Raw genomic sequence first — 26195 nt, forward strand, 5'->3', positions numbered from 1 at the left:
TCACTATATAATGTCCAGGGTATAACCTAGCCTGGTGGGAACCAGCCTGATCACCACATAATGTCCAGGGTATAACCAGCCTGATCACTATATAATGTCCAGGGTATAACCTAGCCTGGTGGGAACCAGCCTGATCACTATATAATGTCCAGGGTATAACCTAGCCTGGTGGAACCAGCCTGATCACCACATAATGTCCAGGGTATAACCAGCCTGATCACTATATAATGTCCAGGGTATAACCTAGCCTGGTGGGAACCAGCCTGATCACTATATAATGTCCAGGGTATAACCTAGCCTGGTGGAACCAGCCTGATCACCATATAATGTCCAGGGTATAACCTAGCCTGGTGGAACCAGCCTGATCACCATATAATGTCCAGGGTATAACCTAGCCTGGTGGGAACCAGCCTGATCACTATATAATGTCCAGGGTATAACCTAGCCTGGTGGAACCAGCCTGATCACCACATAATGTCCAGGGTATAACCAGCCTGATCACTATATAATGTCCAGGGTATAACCTAGCCTGGTGGGAACCAGCCTGATCACTATATAATGTCCAGGGTATAACCTAGTCTGGTGGAACCAGCCTGATCACCATATAATGTCCAGGGTATAACCTAGCCTGGTGGAACCAGCCTGATCACCATATAATGTCCAGGGTATAACCTAGCCTGGTGGGAACCAGCCTGATCACTATATAATGTCCAGGGTATAACCTAGCCTGGTGGGAACCAGCCTGATCACTATATAATGTCCAGGGTATAACCTAGCCTGGTGGAACCAGCCTGATCACCACATAATGTCCAGGGTATAACCAGCCTGATCACTATATAATGTCCAGGGTATAACCTAGCCTGGTGGGAACCAGCCTGATCACTATATAATGTCCAGGGTATAACCTAGCCTGGTGGAACCAGCCTGATCACCATATAATGTCCAGGGTATAACCTAGCCTGGTGGAACCAGCCTGATCACCATATAATGTCCAGGGTATAACCTAGCCTGGTGGGAACCAGCCTGATCACTATATAATGTCCAGGGTATAACCTAGCCTGGTGGAACCAGCCTGATCACTATATAATGTCCAGGGTATAACCTAGCCTGATGGAACCAGCCTGATCACCATATAATGTCCAGGGTATAACCTAGCCTGGTGGGAACCAGCCTGATCACCATATAATGTCCAGGGTATAACCTAGCCTGGTGGAACCAGCCTGATCACCATATAATGTCCAGGGTATAACCTAGCCTGGTAGGAACCAGCCTGATCATCATATAATGTCCAGGGTATAACCTAGCCTGGTGGGAACCAGCCTGATCACCATATAATGTCCAGGGTATAACCTAGCCTGATGGAACCAGCCTGATCACCATATAATGTCCAGGGTATAACCTAGCCTGGTAGGAACCAGCCTGATCATCATATAATGTCCAGGGTATAACCTAGCCTGGTGGAACCAGCCTGATCACCACATAATGTCCAGGGTATAACCTAGCCTGATGGAACCAGCCTGATCACCACATAATGTCCAGGGTATAACCTAGCCTGGTGGAACCAGCCTGATCACTATATAATGTCCAGGGTATAACCTAGCCTGGTATAACCAGCCTGATCACTATATAATGTCCAGGGTATAACCTAGCCTGGTGGAACCAGCTTGATCATCATATAAAGTCCAGGGTATAACCTAGCCTGGTGGAACCAGCCTGATCATCATATAATGTCCAGGGTATAACCTAGCCTGGTGGGAACCAGCCTGATCACTATATAATGTCCAGGGTATAACCTAACCTGGTGGGAACCAGCCTGATCACTATATAATGTCCAGGGTATAACCTAGCCTGATGGAACCAGCCTGATCACCACATAATGTCCAGGGTATTACCAGCCTGATCACTATATAATGTCCAGGGTATAACCTAGCCTGGTGGGAACCAGGTGATCACTATATAATGTCCAGGGTATAACCAGCCTGATCACTATATAATGTCCAGGGTATAACCTAGCCTGGTGGGAACCAGCCTGATCACTATATAATGTCCAGGGTATAACCTAGCCTGGTGGGAACCAGCCTGATCACCACATAATGTCCAGGGTATAAGCAGCCTGATCACTATATAATGTCCAGGGTATAACCTAGCCTGGTGGGAACCAGCCTGATCACTATATAATGTCCAGGGTATAACCTAGCCTGGTGGAACCAGCCTGATCACCACATAATGTCCAGGGTATAACCAGCCTGATCACTATATAATGTCCAGGGTATAACCTAGCCTGGTGGGAACCAGCCTGATCACTATATAATGTCCAGGGTATAACCTAGCCTGGTGGAACCAGCCTGATCACCATATAATGTCCAGGATATAACCTAGCCTGGTGGAACCAGCCTGATCACCATATAATGTCCAGGGTATAACCTAGCCTGGTGGGAACCAGCCTGATCACTATATAATGTCCAGGGTATAACCTAGCCTGGTGGAACCAACCTGATCACTATATAATGTCCAGGGTATAACCTAGCCTGATGGAACCAGCCTGATCACCATATAATGTCCAGGGTATAACCTAGCCTGGTGGGAACCAGCCTGATCACCATATAATGTCCAGGGTATAACCTAGCCTGGTGGAACCAGCCTGATCACCATATAATGTCCAGGGTATAACCTAGCCTGGTAGGAACCAGCCTGATCATCATATAATGTCCAGGGTATAACCTAGCCTGGTGGGAACCAGCCTGATCACCATATAATGTCCAGGGTATAACCTAGCCTGATGGAACCAGCCTGATCACCATATAATGTCCAGGGTATAACCTAGCCTGGTGGAACCAGCCTGATCACCACATAATGTCCAGGGTATAACCTAGCCTGGTGGAACCAGCCTGATCACCACATAATGTCCAGGGTATAACCTAGCCTGATGGAACCAGCCTGATCACCACATAATGTCCAGGGTATAACCTAGCCTGGTGGAACCAGCCTGATCACTATATAATGTCCAGGGTATAACCTAGCCTGGTGGAACCAGCCTGATCACTATATAATGTCCAGGGTATAACCTAGCCTGGTGGGAACCAGCCTGATCACTATATAATGTCCAGGGTATAACCTAGCCTGGTGGAACCAGCCTGATCACCATATAATGTCCAGGGTATAACCTAGCCTGGTGGAACCAGCCTGATCACCATATAATGTCCAGGGTATAACCTAGCCTGGTGGGAACCAGCCTGATCACTATATAATGTCCAGGGTATAACCTAGCCTGGTGGAACCAGCCTGATCACTATATAATGTCCAGGGTATAACCTAGCCTGATGGAACCAGCCTGATCACCATATAACGTCCAGGGTATAACCTAGCCTGGTGGAACCAGCCTGATCACCATATAATGTCCAGGGTATAACCTAGCCTGGTAGGAACCAGCCTGATCATCATATAATGTCCAGGGTATAACCTAGCCTGGTGGGAACCAGCCTGATCACTATATAATGTCCAGGGTATAACCTAGCCTGGTGGAACCAGCCTGATCACCATATAATGTCCAGGGTATAACCTAGCCTGGTGGAACCAGCCTGATCACCATATAATGTCCAGGGTATAACCTAGCCTGGTGGGAACCAGCCTGATCACTATATAATGTCCAGGGTATAACCTAGCCTGGTGGAACCAGCCTGATCACTATATAATGTCCAGGGTATAACCTAGCCTGATGGAACCAGCCTGATCACCATATAATGTCCAGGGTATAACCTAGCCTGGTGGGAACCAGCCTGATCACCATATAATGTCCAGGGTATAACCTAGCCTGGTGGAACCAGCCTGATCACCATATAATGTCCAGGGTATAACCTAGCCTGGTAGGAACCAGCCTGATCATCATATAATGTCCAGGGTATAACCTAGCCTGGTGGGAACCAGCCTGATCACCATATAATGTCCAGGGTATAACCTAGCCTGATGGAACCAGCCTGATCACCATATAATGTCCAGGGTATAACCTAGCCTGGTGGAACCAGCCTGATCACCACATAATGTCCAGGGTATAACCTAGCCTGGTGGAACCAGCCTGATCACCACATAATGTCCAGGGTATAACCTAGTCTGATGGAACCAGCCTGATCACCACATAATGTCCAGGGTATAACCTAGCCTGGTGGAACCAGCCTGATCACTATATAATGTCCAGGGTATAACCTAGCCTGGTGGAACCAGCCTGATCACTATATAATGTCCAGGGTATAACCTAGCCTGGTGGGAACCAGCCTGATCACTATATAATGTCCAGGGTATAACCTAGCCTGGTGGAACCAGCCTGATCACCATATAATGTCCAGGGTATAACCTAGCCTGGTGGAACCAGCCTGATCACCATATAATGTCCAGGGTATAACCTAGCCTGGTGGGAACCAGCCTGATCACTATATAATGTCCAGGGTATAACCTAGTCTGGTGGAACCAGCCTGATCACTATATAATGTCCAGGGTATAACCTAGCCTGGTGGGAACCAGCCTGATCACCATATAATGTCCAGGGTATAACCTAGCCTGATGGAACCAGCCTGATCACCATATAATGTCCAGGGTATAACCAGCCTGATCACTATATAATGTCCAGGGTATAACCTAGCCTGGTGGAACCAGCCTGATCACTATATAATGTCCAGGGTATAACCTAGCCTGGTGGGAACCAGCCTGATCACCACATAATGTCCAGGGTATAACCTAGCCTGGTGGAACCAGCCTGATCACTCTGTAATGTCCAGGGTATAACCTAGCCTGGTGGAACCAGCCTGATCACTATATAATGTCCAGGGTATAACCTAGCCTGGTGGAACCAGCCTGATCACTCTGTAATGTCCAGGGTATAACCTAGCCTGGTGGAACCAGCCTGATCACTATATAATGTCCAGGGTATAACCTAGCCTGGTGGAACCAGCCTGATCACTATATAATGTCCAGGGTATAACCTAACCTGGTGGGAACCAGCCTGATCACTATATAATGTCCAGGGTAGAACCTAGCCTGGTGGAACCAGCCTGATCACTATATAATGTCCAGGGTATAACCTAACCTGGTGGGAACCAGCCTGATCACTATATAATGTCCAGGGTATAACCTAGCCTGATGGACCCAGCCTGATCACCACATAATGTCCAGGGTATAACCTAGCCTGATCACTATATAATGTCCAGGGTATAACCTAGCCTGGTGGAACCAGCCTGATCACTATATAATGTCCAGGGTATAACCTAGCCTGGTGGGAACCAGCCTGATCACCACATAATGTCCAGGGTATAACCAGCCTGATCACTATATAATGTCCAGGGTGTAACCTAGCCTGGTGGGACCAGCCTGATCACTATATAATGTCCAGGGTATAACCTAGCCTGGTGGAACCAGCCTGATCAATATATAATGTCCAGGGTATAACCTAGCCTGGTGGAACCAGCCTGATCACTATATAATGTCCAGGGTATAACCCAGCCTGGTGGGAACCAGCCTGATCATTATATAATGTCCAGGGTATAACCTATCCTGGTGGAACCAGCCTGATCACCACATAATGTCCAGGGTATAACCTAGCCTGGTGGAACCAGCCTGATCACCATAATTTCCAGGGTATAACCTAGCCTGGTGGAACCAGCCTGATCACCATAATGTCCAGGGTATAACCTAGCCTGATGGAACCAGCCTGATCACCATATAATGTCCAGGGTATAACCTAGCCTGGTAGGAACCAGCCTGATCATCATATAATGTCCAGGGTATAACCTAGCCTGGTGGAACCAGCCTGATCACCACATAATGTCCAGGGTATAACCTAGCCTGGTGGAACCAGCCTGATCACCACATAATGTCCAGGGTATAACCCAGCCTGGTGGGAACCAGCCTGATCACTATATAATTTCCAGGGTATAACCAGCCTGATCACTATATAATGTCCAGGGTATAACCAGCCTGATCACCACATAATGTCCAGGGTATAACCTAGCCTGGTGGAACCAGCCTGATCACCACATAATGTCCAGGGTATAACCTAGCCTGGTGGAACCAGCCTGATCACCATATAATGTCCAGGGTATAACCTAGCCTGGTGGAACCAGCCTGATCACTATATAATGTCCAGGGTATAACCTAGCCTGATGGAACCAGCCTGATCACCATATAATGTCCAGGGTATAACCAGCCTGATCACTATATAATGTCCAGGGTATAACCTAGCCTGGTGGAACCAGCCTGATCACCACATAATGTCCAGGGTATAACCTAGCCTGATGGAACCAGCCTGATCATCATATAATGTCCAGGGTATAACCCAGCCTGGTGGAACCAGCCTGATCACCACATAATGTCCAGGGTATAACCAGCCTGATGGGAACCAGCCTGATCACTATATAATGTCCAGGGTATAACCCAGCCTGGTGGGAACCAGCCTGATCACCACATAATGTCCAGGGTATAACCAGCCTGATGGGAACCAGCCTGATCACTATATAAGGTCCAGGGTATAACCTAGCCTGATGGAACCAGCCTGATCACCACATAATGTCCAGGGTATAACCAGCCTGATCACTATATAATGTCCAGGGTATAACCTAGCCTGGTGGAACCAGCCTGATCACTATATAATGTCCAGGGTATAACCTAGCCTGGTGGGAACCAGCCTGATCACCACATAATGTCCAGGGTATAACCAGCCTGATCACTATATAATGTCCAGGGTGTAACCTAGCCTGGTGGGACCAGCCTGATCACTATATAATGTCCAGGGTATAACCTAGCCTGGTGGAACCAGCCTGATCACTATATAATGTCCAGGGTATAACCTAGCCTGGTGGAACCAGCCTGATCACTATATAATGTCCAGGGTATAACCCAGCCTGGTGGGAACCAGCCTGATCACTATATAATGTCCAGGGTATAACCTATCCTGGTGGAACCAGCCTGATCACCACATAATGTCCAGGGTATAACCTAGCCTGGTGGAACCAGCCTGATCACCATAATGTCCAGGGTATAACCTAGCCTGGTAGGAACCAGCCTGATCATCATATAATGTCCAGGGTATAACCTAGCCTGGTGGGAACCAGCCTGATCACCACATAATGTCCAGGGTATAACCTAGCCTGATGGAACCAGCCTGATCACCACATAATGTCCAGGGTATAACCTAGCCTGGTGGAACCAGCCTGATCACTATATAATGTCCAGGGTATAACCTAGCCTGGTGGAACCAGCCTGATCACTATATAATGTCCAGGGTATAACCTAGCCTGGTGGAACCAGCCTGATCACCACATAATGTCCAGGGTATAACCTAGCCTGATGGAACCAGCCTGATCACCACATAATGTCCAGGGTATAACCTAGCCTGGTGGGAACCAGCCTGATCACCACATAATGTCCAGGGTATAACCTAGCCTGGTGGAACCAGCCTGATCACTATATAATGTCCAGGGTATAACCTAGCCTGGTGGAACCAGCCTGATCACTATATAATGTCCAGGGTATAACCCAGCCTGGTGGGAACCAGCCTGATCACTATATAATGTCCAGGGTATAACCTATCCTGGTGGAACCAGCCTGATCACCACATAATGTCCAGGGTATAACCTAGCCTGGTGGAACCAGCCTGATCACCATAATGTCCAGGGTATAACCTAGCCTGGTGGGAACCAGCCTGATCACCACATAATGTCCAGGGTATAACCTAGCCTGATGGAACCAGCCTGATCACCACATAATGTCCAGGGTATAACCTAGCCTGGTGGAACCAGCCTGATCACTATATAATGTCCAGGGTATAACCTAGCCTGGTGGAACCAGCCTGATCACTATATAATGTCCAGGGTATAACCTAGCCTGGTGGAACCAGCCTGATCACCACATAATGTCCAGGGTATAACCTAGCCTGATGGAACCAGCCTGATCACCACATAATGTCCAGGGTATAACCTAGCCTGGTGGGAACCAGCCTGATCACCACATAATGTCCAGGGTATAACCTAGCCTGATGGAACCAGCCTGATCACCACATAATGTCCAGGGTATAACCTAGCCTGGTGGGAACCAGCCTGATCACCACATAATGTCCAGGGTATAACCTAGCCTGATGGAACCAGCCTGATCACCACATAATGTCCAGGGTATAAACAGCCTGATGGGAACCAGCCTGATCACTATATAATGTCCAGGGTATAACCAGCCTGATCACTATATAATGTCCAGGGTATAACCTAGCCTGATGGAACCAGCCTGATCACCACATAATGTCCAGGGTATAACCAGCCTGATCACTATATAATGTCCAGGGTATAACCCAGCCTGGTGGGAACCAGCCTGATCACTATATAATGTCCAGGGTATAAACAGCCTGATGGAACCAGCCTGATCACTATATAATGTCCAGGGTATAACCAGCCTGATCACTATATAATGTCCAGGGTATAACCTAGCCTGATGGAACCAGCCTGATCACCACATAATGTCCAGGGTATAACCAGCCTGATCACTATATAATGTCCAGGGTATAACCCAGCCTGGTGGGAACCAGCCTGATCACTATATAATGTCCAGGGTATAACCTAGCCTGGTGGAACCAGCCTGATCACTATATAATGTCCAGGGTATAACCTAGCCTGGTGGAACCAGCCTGATCACTATATAATGTCCAGGGTATAACCTAGCCTGGTGGAACCAGCCTGATCACCATATAATGTCCAGGGTATAACCGAGCCTGGTATAACCAGCCTGATCATCATATAATGTCCAGGGTATAACCTAGCCTGGTGGAACCAGCCTGATCACCATATAATGTCCAGGGTATAACCAGCCTGATCACTATATAATGTCCAGGGTATAACCAGCCTGATCACTATATAATGTCCAGGGTATAACCAGCCTGCTCACTATATAATGTCCAGGGTATAACCTAGCCTGGTGGAACCAGCCTGATCACCATATAATGTCCAGGGTATAACCTAGCCTGGTGGAACCAGCCTGATCACTATATAATGTCCAGGGTATAACCCAGCCTGGTGGAACCAGCCTGATCACCATATAATGTCCAGGGTATAACCTAGCCTGGTAGGAACCAGCCTGATCACTATATAATGTCCAGGGTATAACCAGCCTGATCACTATATAATGTCCAGGGTATAACCAGCCTGATCACTATATAATGTCCAGGGTATAACCTAGCCTGGTGGAACCAGCCTGATCACCATATAATGTCCAGGGTATAACCTAGCCTGGTGGAACCAGCCTGATCACTATATAATGTCCAGGGTATAACCCAGCCTGGTGGAACCAGCCTGATCACCATATAATGTCCAGGGTATAACCTAGCCTGGTGGAACCAGCCTGATCACTATATAATGTCCAGGGTATAACCTAGCCTGGTGGAACCAGCCTGATCACTATATAATGTCCAGGGTATAACCTAGCCTGGTGGAACCAGCCTGATCACTATATAATGTCCAGGGTATAACCCAGCCTGGTGGAACCAGCCTGATCACCATATAATGTCCAGGGTATAACCTAGCCTGGTGGAACCAGCCTGATCACTATATAATGTCCAGGGTATAACCTAGCCTGGTGGAACCAGCCTGATCATTATATAATGTCCAGGGTATAACCTAGCCTGGTGGAACCAGCCTGATCACCATATAATGTCCAGGGTATAACCTAGCCTGGTGGAACCAGCCTGATCACTATATAATGTCCAGGGTATAACCCAGCCTGGTGGAACCAGCCTGATCACCATATAATGTCCAGGGTATAACCTAGCCTGGTGGAACCAGCCTGATCACTATATAATGTCCAGGGTATAACCTAGCCTGGTGGAACCAGCCTGATCACTATATAATGTCCAGGTTATAACCTAGCCTGGTGGAACCAGCCTGATCACTATATAATGTCCAGGGTATAACCCAGCCTGGTGGAACCAGCCTGATGCTGTTAATCAACATGTACAGTACCTCAGAAAGTACTCAGACCCCTTGACTTTTTTTTTTACAGCCTTATTTTAAAATGGATTATTTTTTATTTATTTAACCAGGCAAGTCAGTTAAAGAACAAATGTTTATTTTCAATGACGGCCTAGGAACAGTGGGTTAACAGCCTGTTCAGGGGCAGAACGACAGATTTGTACCTTGTCAGCTCGGGGATTCGAACTTGCAACCTTTCGGTTACCAGTCCAACGCTCTAACCAATACCCCATAATGACAAAGTGAAAACAGGACATTTTTGCACATTTATTTATATAAAAAAATGGATTTCCATAAGTATTCAGACCCTTTTCAATGACACTCGAAGTTGAGCTCAGGTGCTTCCAGTTTCCATTGATCATTCTTGAGGTGTTTCTACAACTTGTCCAGCTGTGGTAAATTTAATTGATTGGACATGATTTGGAAAGGCCTGTCTATATAAGGTCCCACAGTTGACAGTACATGTCAGAGCAAAAACCAAGCCATGAGGTCGAAGGAATTGTCCGTAGAGCTCAGAAAAATAATTTTGTCCAGGCACAGATCTGTGGAAGGGTACCAAAAAATGTCTGCAGCACTGAAGGAAGAAGTTTGGAACCACCAAGACTCTTCCTAGATTTGACCGCCCGGCTAAACTGCGCAATCAGGGGAGAAGGGCCTTGGTCAGAGAGGTGATCAAGAACCCGATGGTCACTCTGACAGAGCTCTGGATTTCCTCTGTGGAGATGGGAGAATCATCCAGAAGGACAACCATCTCTGCAGCACTCCACCAATCAGACCTTTATGGTAGAGTGGCCAAACGGAAGCCACTCTTCAGTAAAAGGCACACGACAGCCTGCTTGGAGTTTGCCAAAAGGCACCTAAAGGACTCTCAGACCATGAGAAACAAGATTCTCTGGTCTGATGAAACCAAGATTGAACTATTTGGCCTGAATGCCAAGCGTCACATCTGGAGGAAACCTGGCACCATCCCTACGGTGAAGCATGGTGGTGGCAGCATCAGCATGCTGTGGGGATGTTTTTCAGTGGCAGGGACTGGGAGACTAGTCAGGATCGAGGGAAAGATGAACAGAGCACAGTACAGAGAGATCCTTGATGAAAACCTACTCCAGAGCGCTCAGGACCTCAGACTGTGGCAAAGGTTCACCATCCAACAGGACAACGACCCTAAGAACACAGCCAAGACAACGCAGGAGTGGCTTCGGAACAAGTCTCTGAATGTCCGTCAGTGGCCCAGCCAGAGCCTGGACTTGAACCTGATCAAACATCTCTGGAGAAACCTGAAAATAGCTGTGCAGCAACACTCCCCAATCCAACCTGACAGAGCTTGACAGGATCTGCAGAGAAGAATGGGAGAAACTCCCCAAATACAGGTGTGCCACGCTTGTAGTGTCATACCCAAGAAGACTGGAGGCTGTAATCACTGCCAAAGGTGCTTCAACAAAGTACTGAGTAAAGGGTCTGAATACTTATGTAAATGTAATATTTCTGTTTGACACTTTTAATAAACTGAGGTATCTTACAGATAATTGTATGTGTGGGGTACAGTGATTAGGTAGTCATTCAAAAAATACTGTTAAACACTATTATTGCACACAGAGTGAGTCCATGCAACTTATTATATGACTTGTTCAGCACATTTTTCTCCTGAACTTATTTAGGCTTGTCATAACAAAGGGGTTGAATACTTATTGACTCAAGACATTTCAGTTTTTCATATTTAATGAATTTGTAAAATATTTGATAAAACAGAATTTCAACTTTGACATTATGGGGTATTGTGGGTAGGCCAGTGACGAAAAAATAAAATAATCTACATTTAATCCATTTTAAATTCAGGCTGTAACACAACAAAATGTGTAAAACGTCGAGGGTTGTGAATACTTTCTGAAGGGAAAGCAGTATCGGCACATCAGCCATGATGTCGTTGTTTAATGCCGGTACTGCGTGGAATGTTTTATCGATGCGATAGTGCTATTCTGTGTAAGGCTAAGTGGTACGTGGGGATCCAATGAGAAACAAGACTCGGTTGTTCCGATTGTTGATCATAGATAGCACTTAATGTAGTGCGGGAAAATCATGATGGATCTGAGCCAAGGGTTTGACTGTGAGCTTTTATCACGGCAGAAGTAGAGCACAACAGATTATTCTATTTGGGGGGACGAAGACAGTAATGAACTTGGAAGAGGCCGATCCCACAGCAGCCCAGTTGTCAGAGACTAAATGCAACCATATTGTAGTTACTCCACAATACTAACCTGATCGAACATTATGTCCTGAATGCAAAGCGTTATGTTTGGGGGCAAATCAAAACAAAAACAAATGACTAAATACCACTCTTCATATTTTTAAGCATGGTGGTGGTGGCTGCATCATGTTAAGAGTTTTTTGGGGATGAAAATGCACAGGCTAAATCCTAAGGGAAAACCCAGTTCAGTCTGCTTTCCAACAGACACTGGGAAACAAATGGCTGTCTAGCAATAATCAACAACCAAATTTGACAGAGTTTGAAGAATTTTTTAAAGAATCATTTGCAAATATTGTACCATCCAGGTGTGCAATGTTCTTAGAGATTTACCCAGAAAGACCCACAGCTGTGGTCGCTGCCAAAGGTGAATCTAACATGTATCGAGGGGGATGAACACTTATCTAATCAAGATATATTCGTGTTTTTTAACCTCAGGGACTATGCTGTTGTGTAAAATGCCTTTTTTTGTACACGATTAAAGCTGTTCATCTGTAAACCAAAGTTAACATTGTTATTTTTTCCCCACTTCTATATATACTGCCAGTACTTGTGTCACCATGCCAGGCACTACCTGCTACTAGGTAGAATTAACTAGACAGGTGATAATGCCCTACCTGCTACTAGGTAGAATTAACTAGACAGGTGATAATGCCCTACCTGCTGCTCGGTAGAATTAACTAGACAGGTGATAATGCCCTACCTGCTGCTAGGTAGAATTAACTAGACAGGTGATAATGCCCTACCTGCTGCTAGGTAGAAATTAACTAGACAGGTGACAAAGCCCTACCTGCGGGACCACTTGGCGGAGGACCGTCCGAAGGGCCTCTTCCAGAGCACCCCATGCAGCTGCACCTTGGTGCTAATGTCCAGCACTTCAGAGTCTGTCTGATCCATGGACGTCCAGTAGGAGAAGAGAGAGGGTTTGGAGGACGAGGAGAACATCGCTAACCCTCCTAACCCTTCCACAGAGGGGCGTGGAGTTGGACAAAATATCAATGGAACAAAAATAGAAATGAGGAACTAGGAAGTACACACACACACACACACCCAATAACACACACACACACACACACACACACACTCACAGACAAAGTAACACACACATCCTGATACCAAACTCAGCGGGGTGGAATGATCAAGCTGCCAATACATCAGCATCAGCTGGAGGCAGACTACTGGACAGAGAGGAGGGGCAGAGAGGATGAAGAGAGACGGGTGGGGGAGGGCAGGAGAGAGAGAGAGAGGGGGAGGGCAGGAGAGAGAGAGAGGAGGGGCAGAGAGGATGAAGAGAGACGGGGGGGGGAGGGCAGGAGAGAGAGAGAGAGGGGGAGGGCAGGAGAGAGAGAGAGGAGGGGGGCAGAGAGGATGAAGAGAGGGGGGAGGGGGGAGGGGGGGAGAGAGAGAGAGAGAGGGGAGGGGGCAGGAGAGAGAGAGAGAGGGGGAGGGCAGGAGAGAGACAGAGAGGGGGAGGGCAGGAGAGAGACAGAGAGGGGGAGGGCAGGAGAGAGACAGAGAGGGTGAGGGCAGGAGAGAGACAGAGAGGGGGAGGGCAGGAGAGGGGGAGGGCAGGAGAGAGACAGAGAGGGGGAGGGCAGGAGAGGGTGAGGGGCAGGAGAGAGACAGAGAGGGGGAGGGCAGGAGAGGGTGAGGGCAGGAGAGAGACAGAGAGGGGGAGGGCAGGAGAGGGTGAGGGCAGGAGAGAGACAGAGAGGGGGAGGGCAGGAGAGAGTGAGAGGGGGGAGGGCAGGAGAGAGTGAGAGGGGGAGGGCAGGAGAGAGTGAGGGGGGGAGGGCAGGATAGAGAGAGAGGGGGAGGGCAGGAGAGAGAGGGGGGGAGGGCAGGAGAGAGAGAGAGGGGGAGGGCAGGAGAGAGAGAGAGGGGGAGGGCAGGAGAGAGAGAGAGAGGGGGAGGGCAGGAGAGAGAGAGAGGGGGAGGGCAGGAGAGAGAGAGAGGGGGAGGGCAGGAGAGAGAGAGAGAGAGGCTTTAGAAATGAGTTTTAGTAAATCTGTTGCTAGGTCAATACATCCCTGTCATATCTCTCTCTCTCTGAGCAGCTTCCTGTAGAGAACAAAGTAGGGCAGGCATGTGTCCCAAATGGCACTATTCTACTGTTGACCAGGGCTCGTAGGAGTGTAAACTGATGCTTGACAAGAACACGCACACTACTTTCTAGCAAAGAGCATGTTACATAGTAAAATGGAGATCACGATATGTTATGGGTAAACTTACTGTGGTGTTAAAGATGTATACATCTGAATGGTTACAGCATGTATGCATATTTAGTGTGTGTGTGTGTGTCTTTTAATGGAGAGGATGTTCAAATCTATATGTCTCTGCAGCCATCCTATATGACCCCGATGTGGATTTGATGATGTTGATGAGGACAAGGCTGGAGATCACTCGGTCATGCTGATTGAGTTCGAATAACAGACTGGAAGCTTCAAAAGGAGGGTGGTGCTTGTTCTTCCTCTGTCAACCATGGCTACCTGCAAGGAAACACATGCTGTCATCATTGCTTTGCACTAAAAGGGCTTCACAGGCAAGGATATTGCTGCCAGTAAGACTGCACCTAAATCAACCATTTATCGGATCATCAAGAACTTCAAGTAGAGAGGTTCAGTTGTTGTGAAGAAGGCTTCAGGGCACCAAAGAAAGTCCAGCAAGCGCCAGGACCGTCTCCTAAAGTTGATTCAGCTGTGGGATTGGGGCACCACCAGTACAGAGCTGCTCAGGAATGGCAGCAGGCAGGTGTGAGTACATCTGCACGCACAGTGAGGCGAAGACTTTTGGAGGATGACCTGGTGTCAAGAAGAGCAGCAAAGAAGCCACTTCTCTCCAGGAAAAACATCAGGGACAGACTGATATTCTGCTTTAGTTACAGGGATTGGACTGCTGAGGACTGGGGTGAAGTCATTTTCTCTGATGAATCCCCTTTCCCATTGTTTGGGGCATCCGGATAAAAGCTTGTCCGGAGAAGACAAGGTGAGCGCTACCATCAGTCCGGTGTCATGCCAACAGTAAAGCATCCTGAGACAATTCATGTGTGGGGTTGCTTCTCAACCAAGGGAGTGGGCTCACTCACAATGTTGCCTAAGAACACAGCCATGAATAAAGAATGGTGCCACACACATCCTCTGAGATCAACTTCTCCCAACCATCCAGGAACATTTTGGTGACGAACAATGCCTTTTCCAGCATGATGGAGCACCTTGCCATAAGGCAAAAGTGATAACTAAGTGGCTCATGCAACAAAACATCGATATTTTGGGTCCATGGCCAGGAAACTCCCCCGACCTTAAAACCATTGACAACTTGTGGTCAATCCTCAAGAGGCGGGTGGACAAACAAAAATCCACAAATTCTGACAAACTCCCAAGAATTGATTATGCAAGAATGGGCTGCCATCAGTGTGGTCCAGAAGTTAATTGACAGCATGCCAGGGCGGATTGCAGAGGTCTTGAAAAAGAAGGGTCAACACTGCAAATATGGACTCTGCATCAACTTCATGTAATGGTCAATAAAAGCCTTTGACAATTATCAAATGCTTGTATTATACTTCAGTATTCCATAGTAAAATCTGACAAAAATATCTAAAGACACTGAAGCAGCAAACTTTTGGCCACGACTGTACATACTGTAGGTTTAATGACAGCGGTGGAGAATGTACCCAACTGTCATACTTGAGTAAAAGTAAAGATACCTTAATAGAAAATAACTCAAGTAAAAGTCACCCAGTAATACTCTACTTGAGTAAAAGTCTTTTAAAAGCATTTGGTTTGGGTAGCCTAGTGGTTAGAGCGTTGGACGAGTAACCGAAAGGTTGCAAGTTCAAATCCCAGACAAATCTGTCGTTCTGCCCCTGAACAGGCAGTTAACCCACTGTTCCTCGGCCGTCATTGAAAATAAGAATTTGTTCTTAACTGACTTGCCTCGTAAAATAAAGGTAAAATACAAATAAATAAAAAAGTATCAAAAGTAAAAAGTATAAACAATTTCAAATTTCTTAACATTTATAGCACCAGAACACATAGGTAGGGCCTGGTCGCGTCTGGTGTGGGTGGACCAAATCAACATGGGTGTCCTGGTCGCGTCAGGACCAAATCAACATGGGTGTCCTGGTCGCGTCAGGACCAAATCAACATGGGTGTCCTGGTCGCGTCAGGACCAAATCAACATGGGTGTCCTGGTCGCGTTGGACCAAATCAACATGGGTGTCCTGGTCGCGTCTGGTGTGGGTGGACCAAATCAACATTTTTATTTTATTTTTATTTCACCTTTATTTAACCAGGTAGGCTAGTTGAGAAAAAGTTCTCATTTACAACTGCGACCTGGCCAAGATAAAGCGTAGCAGTGTGAACAGACAACACAGAGTTACACATGGAGTAAACAATTAACAAGTCAATAACACCGTAGAAAAAAAAGGGGAGTCTATATACAATGTGTGCAAAAGGCATGAGGAGGTAGGCGAATAATTACAATATTGCAGATTAACACTGGATTGATAAATGATCATGTACAGGTAGAGATATTGGTGTGCAAAAGAGCAGAAAAGTAAATAAATAAAAACTGTGGGGATGAGGTAGGTGAAAATGGGTGGGCTATTTACCAATAGATTATGTACAGCTGCAGCGATCGGTTAGCTGCTCAGATAGCTGATGTTTGAAGTTGGTGAGGGAGATAAAGGTCTCCAACTTCAGCGATTTTTGCAATTCGTTCCAGTCACAGGCAGCAGAGTACTGGAACGAAAGGCGGCGAATGAGGTGTTGGCTTTAGGGATGATCAGTGAGATACACCTGCTGGAGCGCGTGCTACGGATGGGTGTTGCCATCGTGACCAGTGAACTGAGATAAGGCGGAGCTTTACCTAGCATGGCCTTGTAGACAACCTGGAGCCAGTGGGTCTTGCAACGAATATGTAGCGAGGGCCAGCCGACTAGAGCATACAAGTCGCAGTGGTGGGTAGTATAAGGTGCTTTAGTGACAAAACAGATGGCACTGTGATAAACTGCATCCAGTTTGCTGAGAAGAGTGTTGGAAGCAATTTTGTAGATGACATCGCCGAAGTCGAGGATCGGTAGGATAGTCAGTTTTACTAGGGTAAGCTTGGCAGCGTGAGTGAAGGAGGCTTTGTTACAGAATAGAAAGCCGACTCTTGATTTGATTTTCGATTGGAGATGTTTGATATGGGTCTGGAAGGAGAGTTTGCAGTCTAGCCAGACACCTAGGTACTTATAGGTGTCCACATATTCAAGGTCGGAACCATCCAGTGTGGTGATGCTAGTCGGGCAAGCGGGTGCAGGCAGCGATCGGTTGAAAAGCATGCATTTGGTTTTACTAGCATTTAAGAGCAGTTGGAGGCCACGGAAGGAGTGTTGTATGGCATTGAAGCTCGTTTGGAGGTTAGATAGCACAGTGTCCAATGACGGGCCGAAAGTATATAGAATGGTGTCGTCTGCGTAGAGGTGGATTAGGGAATCGCCCGCAGCAAGAGCAACATCATTGATATATACAGAGAAAAGAGTCGGCCCGAGAATTGAACCCTGTGGCACCCCCATAGAGACTGCCAGAGGACCGGACAGCATGCCCTCCGATTTGACACACTGAACTCTGTCTGCAAAGTAATTGGTGAACCAGGCAAGGCAGTCATCCGAAAAACCAAGGCTACTGAGTCTGCCGATAAGAATATGGTGATTGACAGAGTCGAAAGCCTTGGCAAGGTCGATGAAGACGGCTGCACAGTACGGTCTTTTATCGATGGCGGTTATGATGTCGTTTAGTACCTTGAGTGTGGCTGAGGTGCACCCGTGACCGGCTCGGAAACCAGATTGCATAGCGGAGAAGGTACGTTGGGATTCGAGATGGTCAGTGACCTGTTTGTTGACTTGGCTTTCGAAGACCTTAGATAGGCAAGGCAGAATGGATATAGGTCTGTAACAGTTTGGGTCCAGGGTGTCTCCCCCTTTGAAGAGGGGGATGACTGCGGCAGCTTTCCAATCCTTGGGGATCTCAGACGATATGAAAGAGAGGTTGAACAGGCTGGTAATAGGGGTTGCGACAATGGCAGCGGATAGTTTCAGAAATAGAGGGTCCAGATTGTCAAGCCCAGCTGATTTATACGGGTCCAGGTTTTGCAGCTCTTTCAGAACATCTGCTATCTGGATTTGGGTAAAGGAGAACCTGGAGAGGCTTGGGCGAGAAGCTGCGGGGGGGCCGGATCTGTTGGTCGAGGTTGGAGTAGCCAGGCGGAAGGCATGGCCAGCCGTTGAGAAATGCTTGTTGAAGTTTTCAATAATCATGGATTTGTCGGTGGTGACTGTGTTCCCTAGCCTCAGTGCAGTGGGCAGCTGGGAGGAGGTGCTCTTGTTCTCCATGGACTTCACAGTGTCCCAGAACTTTTTGGAGTTGGAGCTACAGGATGCAAACTTCTGCCTGAAGAAGCTGCCCTTAGCTTTCCTGACTGACTGCGTGTATTGGTTCCGGACTTCCCTGAACAGTTGCATATCGCGGGGACTGTTCGATGCTATTGCAGTCCGCCACAGGATGTTTTTGTGCTGGTCGAGGGCAGTCAGGTCTGGAGTGAACCAAGGGCTATATCTGTTCTTAGTTCTGCATTTTTTGAACGGAGCATGCTTATCTAAAATGGTGAGGAAGTTACTCTTAAAGAATGACCAGGCATCCTCAACTGACGGGATGAGGTCAATGTCCTTCCAGGGTACCCGGGCCAGGTCGATTAGAAAGGCCTGCTCACAGAAGTGTTTTAGGGAGCGTTTGAAAGTGATGAGGGGTGGTCGTTTGACTGCGGCTCCGTAGCGGATACAGGCAATGAGGCAGTGGGTGTCCCGGTCGCGTCTGGTGTGGGTGGACCAAATCAACCCGCGTGTCCTGGTCGCGTCTGGTGTGGGTGGACCAAATCAACATGGGTGTCCTGGTCGCATCTGGTGTGGGTGGACCAAATCAACATGGGTGTTCTGGTCGCGTCTGGTGTGGGTGGACCAAATCAACCCGCGTGTCCTGGTCGCGTCTGGTGTGGGTGGACCAAATCAACATGGGTGTCCTGGTCGCGTCTGGTGTGGGTGGACCAAATCAACATGGGTGTCCTGGTCGCATCTGGTGTGGGTGGACCAAATCAACATGGGTGTCCTGGTCGCGTCTGGTGTGGGTGGACCAAATCAACATGGGTGTCCTGGTCGCATCTGGTGTGGGTGGACCAAATCAACATGGGTGTCCTGGTCGTGTCTGGTGTGGGTGGACCAAATCAACATGGGTGTCCTGGTCATGTCTGGTGTGGGTGGACTAAATCAACATGGGTGTCCTGGTCGTGTCTGGTGTGGGTGGACCAAATCAACATGGGTGTCCTGGTCGCGTCTGGTGTGGGTGGACCAAATCAACCCGCGTGTCCTGGTCGCGTCTGGTGTGGGTGGACTAAATCAACATGGGTGTCCTGGTCGCGTCTGGTGTGGGTGGACTAAATCAACATGGGTGTCCTGGTCGCGTCTGGTGTGGGTGGACTAAAACATGGGTGTCCTGGTCGCGTCTGGACTAAATCAACATGGGTGTCCTGGTCGCGTCTAGTGTGGGTGGACCAAATCAACATGGGTGTCGGGGTCGCGTCTGGTGTGGGTGGACCAAATCAACCCGTGTGTCCTGGTCGCGTCTGGTGTGGGTGGACCAAATCAACATGGGTGTCCTGGTCGCGTCTGGTGTGGGTGGACCAAATCAACATGGGTGTCCTGGTCGCGTCTGGTGTGGGTGGACCAAATCAACATCGGTGTCCTGGTCGCATCTGGTGTGGGTGGACTAAATCAACATGGGTGTCCTGGTCGCGTCTGGTGTGGGTGGACCAAATCAACATGGGTGTCCTGGTCGCGTCTGGTGTGGGTGGACCAAATCAACCCGCGTGTCCTGGTCGCGTCTGGTGTGGGTGGACTAAATCAACATGGGTGTCCTGGTCGCGTCTGGTGTGGGTGGACTAAAACATGGGTGTCCTGGTCGCGTCTGGACTAAATCAACATGGGTGTCCTGGTCGCATCTGGTGTGGGTGGACCAAATCAACATGGGTGTCCTGGTCGCGTCTGGTGTGGGTGGACCAAATCAACATGGGTGTCCTGGTCGCATCTGGTGTGGGTGGACCAAATCAACATGGGTGTCCTGGTCGTGTCTGGTGTGGGTGGACCAAATCAACATGGGTGTCCTGGTCGCATCTGGTGTGGGTGGACCAAATCAACATGGGTGTCCTGGTCGCGTCTGGTGTGGGTGGACCAAATCAACATGGGTGTCCTCGTCGCGTCTGGTGTGGGTGGACTAAATCAACCTGTGAGCGATGGCGGATGAGCGGTACGGTCAGCACGTAAGGTGTAGTAAGGTTTAGTAACCGGGTGGTAGCCCGCTAGTGGATGGCTATTTAGCCTCTCTGTGTTAGTGATGGCTGTTTAACAGTCTGATGGCCCTGAGATAGAAGCTGTTTTTCAGTCTCTTGGTCCCAGCTTTGATGCACCTGTACTGACCTCGCCTTCTGGATGGTAGCGGGGTGAACAGGCAGTGGCTCTGTGGTTGATGTCCTTGATATTTTTGACCTTCCTGTGACATCGGGTGCTGTAGGTGTCCTGGAGGGCAGGTAGCTTGCCCCCCCAGTGATGCGTTGGGCAGACCTCACCACCCTCTGGAGAACCCTGCATGGCCAGGTGTGGGATAGCTCAGGGGTGGGTTTGATCTGGCCAGGACAGTTGACCAAACAGTCAGAGTCGGGACACATTGCACCCATTCATTTTTATTTATTTAAATAAATCATAAAAACACAGTTTTGCAACAGATTGAACTTTTCACTATCAACAGATGGAAAAAAGTCAGAGACTCCTAATGGAATGATCACATGACAATCACCGAAGCATGATGTCTACTGCTAACACCTGATGCCCCTCAACTCTCTCTCTCACACACACACACACACACACACACACACACACACACCTTTCGACTAGAACCAAGAAGCTTCAAGAGATCCACTATTTCACTAAGAACCAGTAGGGAGGATATCCCTTATAGAACAGACTTAGTTTGGTTCCATGAAATCTCATGAATAAAAAAAAAAACAGTCTGCAGCTGAAGGTACTGCAAACACAACCACCTCCACAACCACAGAAGAAGAGAAGAGAGAGGGATAACTGGGCCCAAAATCTGTCTTCTCCAGCAGGTGGTGTTTCGTATAAAATGTTTCACTCACTAAACTAGGAGGTTTTGTACAGAGGTTAATGAGTGTTAAATTTGGTTAAAAAAACAAAACGTAAGGCTTATTTTCAACGGGTGGTTTATTTGATCGAAAAACGGCATTGAGTGGCATCTCTTTCAATTGTTAGAGATGCCACTCAACCACCTGGTCAATATAATGGATAACTCTGTGTGGGTAGACACAGACACCAGATCTCACAAAATTAACATGCTTATTGCTGAGATTTTATAACATTGATAAAAGGACAGAAGATAAATTTAAAGCAAATCGAAAAAAATATATAAAAAAAATAACTAAAGTCATTACGTCAGAACTGCTGTTTTGTTTGACCCAAACACAGACAGACACTAGGTGATCCAGACACTAGGTGATCCAGACACTAGGTGATCCAGACACTAGGTGATCCAGACAAAGCTATAGGTCTGAACATCTACCGCGACTGTCTGTTGGTCTACACTCCATATTACTGGTCCCTCAGTTCAGAATTCATTATAATGCATCTATTGGTCTGACTACTCACTGGACAATGCCTAATGGCATGTACCCTAAAATCACCCAGTCCTCCACCATTAAATAGATCAGTAACAGTCTACCACCATCAACTAGACCAGTACCAGTCTACCACCGAAAAACTAGACCAGTACCAGTCTACCACCATCAAATAGACCAGTACCCAGTCTACCACCATCAACCAGACCAGTACCCAGTCTACCACCATCAACTAGACCAGTACCCAGTCTACCACCATCAACTAGACCAGTACCCAGTCTACCACAATCAACTAGACCAGTGCCCAGTCTACCACCATCAACTAGACCAGTACCCAGTCTACCACAATCAACTAGACCAGTGCCCAGTCTACCACCATCAACTAGACCAGTACCCAGTCTACCACAATCAACTAGACCAGTGCCCAGTCTACTACCATCAACTAGACCAGTACCCAGTCTACCACAATCAACTAGACCAGTGCCCAGTCTACCACCATCAGCTAGACCAGTACCCAGTCTACCACCATCAACTAGACCAGTACTAGACCAGTACAATCACTCAGGAAAACAGGTGTGAGGAGAACCACATTTTAAACCAAACGTGAAAGAAAGCAGGGTAATTCATGGGTTGATTTAAGTTTAGATTTTCCTGGGTCCTAGGGCCAGGGCTTCCATTTCGGTGTATAATTTAGAGGCGGGTCCTGGGGACAGGGCTTCCATTACGGTGTATAATTTAGAGGCTGGTCCTGGGGACAGGGCTTCCATTACGGTGTATAATTTAGAGGCTAGTCCTGGGGACAGGGCTTCCATTACGGTGTATAATTTAGAGGCTAGTCCTGGGGACAGGGCTTCCATTACGGTTGTATAATTTAGAGGCTGGTCCTGGGACCAGGGCTTCCATTACGGTGTATAATTTAGAGGCTGGTCCTGGGACCAGGGCTTCCATTATGGTGTATAATTTAGAGACTAGTCCTGGGGCTTCCATTACGGTGTATAATTTAGAGGCTGATCCCGGGACCAGGGCTTCCATTACGGTGTATAATTTAGAGGCTGGTCCTGGGACCAGGGCTTCCATTACGGTGTATAATTTAGAGGCTGGTCCTGGGACCAGGGCTTCCATTATGGTGTATAATTTAGAGGCTAGTCCTGGGGCTTCCATTACGTTGTATAATTTAGAGGCTGATCCCGGGACCAGGGCTTCCATTACGGTGTATAATTTAGAGGCTGGTCCTGGGACCAGGGCTTCCATTATGGTGTATAATGTAGAGGCTGGTTCTGGGGCTTCCATTACGGTGTATAATTTAGAGGCTGGTCCTGGGACCAGGGCTTCCATTATGGTGTATAATTTAGAGGCTGGTCCTGGGACCAGGGCTTCCATTATGGTGTATAATTTAGAGGCTGGTCCTGGGGCGTCCATTACGGTGTATAATTTAGAGGCTGGTCCTGGGACCAGGGCTTCCATTATGGTGTATAATTTAGAGGCTGGTCCTGGGACCAGGGCTTCCATTATGGTGTATAATTTAGAGGCTGGTCCTGGGACCAGGGCTTCCATTATGGTGTATAATTTAGAGGCTGGTCCTGGGACCAGGGCTTCCATTATGGTGTATAATTTAGAGGCTGGTCCTGGGGCTTCCATTACGGTGTATAATTTAGAGGCTGGTTCTGGGGCTTCCATTATGGTGTATAATTTAGAGGCTGATCCTGGGACCAGGGCTTCCATTACGGTGTATAATTTAGAGGCTGGTCCTGGGACCAGGGCTTCCATTACGGTGTATAATTTAGAGGCTGGTCCTGGGACCAGGGCTTCCATTACGGTGTATAATTTAGAGGCTGGTCCTGGGACCAGGGCTTCCATTACGGTGTATAATTTAGAGGCTGGTCCTGGGGACAGGGCTTCCATTACGGCGTATAATTTAGAGGATGGTCCTGGGGACAGGGCTTCCATTGCGGTGTATAATTTAGAGGCTGGTCCTGGGACCAGGGCTTCCATTACGGTGTATAATTTAGAGATTGGACCTGGGGACAGGGCTTCCATTACGGTTGTATAATTTAGAGGCTGGTCCTGGGGACAGGGCTTCCATTACGGTTGTATAATTTAGAGGCTGGTCCTGGGACCAGGGCTTCCATTACGGTTGTATAATTTAGAGGCTGGTCCTGGGACCAGGGCTTCCATTACGGTTGTATAATTTAGAGGCTGGTCCTGGGGACAGGGCTTCCATTACGGTTGTATAATTTAGAGGCTGGTCCTGGGGACAGGGCTTCCATTACGGTTGTATAATTTAGAGGCTGGTCCTGGGACCAGGGCTTCCATTACGGTTGTATAATTTAGAGGCTGGTCCTGGGACCAGGGCTTCCATTACGGTTGTATAATTTAGAGGCTGGTCCTGGGGACAGGGCTTCCATTACGGTTGTATAATTTAGAGGCTGGTCCTGGGGACAGGGCTTCCATTACGGTTGTATAATTTAGAGGCTGGTCCTGGGGACAGGGCTTCCATTACGGTTGTATAATTTAGAGGCTGGTCCTGGGACCAGGGCTTCCATTATGGTGTATAATTTAGAGGCTGGTTCTGGGGCTTCCATTACAGTGTATAATTTAGAGGCTGGTCCTGGGACCAGGGCTTCCATTATGGTGTATAATTTAGAGGCTGGTCCTGGGACCAGGGCTTCCATTATGGTGTATAATTTAGAGGCTGGTCCTGGGGCGTCCATTACGGTGCATAATTTAGAGGCTGGTCCTGGGACCAGGGCTTCCATTATGGTGTATAATTTAGAGGCTGGTCCTGGGACCAGGGCTTCCATTATGGTGTATAATTTAGAGGCTGGTCCTGGGACCAGGGCTTCCATTATGGTGTATAATTTAGAGGCTGGTTCTGGGGCTTCCATTATGGTGTATAATTTAGAGGCTGATCCTGGGACCAGGGCTTCCATTACGGTGTATAATTTAGAGGCTGATCCTGGGACCAGGGCTTCCATTACGGTGTATAATTTAGAGGCTGGTCCTGGGACCAGGGCTTCCATTACGGTTGTATAATTTAGAGGCTGGTCCTGGGACCAGGGCTTCCATTACGGTGTATAATTTAGAGGCTGGTCCTGGGACCAGGGCTTCCATTACGGTGTATAATTTAGAGGCTGGTCCTGGGGACAGGGCTTCCATTACGGCGTATAATTTAGAGGATGGTCCTGGGGACAGGGCTTCCATTGCGGTGTATAATTTAGAGGCTGGTCCTGGGACCAGGGCTTCCATTACGGTGTATAATTTAGAGGCTGGTCCTGGGGACAGGGCTTCCATTGCGGTGTATAATTTAGAGGCTGGTCCTGGGACCAGGGCTTCCATTACGGTGTATAATTTAGAGGCTGGTCCTGGGGACAGGGCTTCCATTACGGTTGTATAATTTAGAGGCTGGTCCTGGGACCAGGGCTTCCATTACGGTTGTATAATTTAGAGGCTGATCCTGGGACCAGGGCTTCCATTACGGTTGTATAATTTAGAGGCTGGTCCTGGGGACAGGGCTTCCATTACGGTTGTATAATTTAGAGGCTGGTCCTGGGGACAGGGCTTCCATTACGGTTGTATAATTTAGAGGCTGGTCCTGGGGACAGGGCTTCCATTACGGTTGTATAATTTAGAGGCTGATCCTGGGACCAGGGCTTCCATTACGGTTGTATAATTTAGAGGCTGGTCCTGGGACCAGGGCTTCCATTACGGTTGTATAATTTAGAGGCTGGTCCTGGGGACAGGGCTTCCATTACGGTTGTATAATTTAGAGGCTGGTCCTGGGGACAGGGCTTCCATTACGGTTGTATAATTTAGAGGCTGGTCCTGGGACCAGGGCTTCCATTACGGTGTATAATTTAGAGGCTGGTCCTGGGGCTTCCAATGTGAGCCTGAAGCAAGACAGTCATCCTTCAAGCTGTTTACCCAACAAGGTGGCGGGGATTCCTTTTGTTATCGTTTGAACTGCAGATTTCCCCTTTAATAAGCCTCAGTTAAAACGTTTGCTAGAGTCTGTGGACAGCAGTCAACATGTCTCTCAGATGTCCAATGTCCTTTAACAGTACGGTAGATTAATAAATAGCCTATAGATCAGGCCAAAAGTCATAGAAGTGCAACTACTCAAATGTAAACTTCTAATTAGTTACTGATTGCACTAGCAAGAATTTAAATATAGACTACAGTTCATCTCAAGCTCAACGTAGCACATAAACAATGCTCTGAAAAGTGAGAGTGGAAAATAACTA

The 26195-nt window shown here is 47.9% G+C and overlaps 1 protein-coding gene across 1 annotated transcript in view; it reads right to left on the reverse strand.

Moving 5' to 3' along the window:
• The window catches only part of plekhd1 (pleckstrin homology domain containing, family D (with coiled-coil domains) member 1), a 47380-nt gene extending 34198 nt beyond the window's left edge, over nt 1–13182 (reverse strand). Inside the window, exon 1 of the mRNA XM_064955553.1 lies at nt 13028–13182. Coding sequence (XP_064811625.1) covers nt 13028–13182 — 155 coding nt within the window. The remainder of the gene's footprint in view (nt 1–13027) is intronic.
• Between the last annotated feature and the right edge of the window lie 13013 nt (nt 13183–26195).

The sequence above is a fragment of the Oncorhynchus masou genome, chromosome 32 (genome assembly GCF_036934945.1).
Source record: "Oncorhynchus masou masou isolate Uvic2021 chromosome 32, UVic_Omas_1.1, whole genome shotgun sequence".
In the NCBI taxonomy this organism is placed as follows: Eukaryota; Metazoa; Chordata; class Actinopteri; order Salmoniformes; family Salmonidae; genus Oncorhynchus; species Oncorhynchus masou.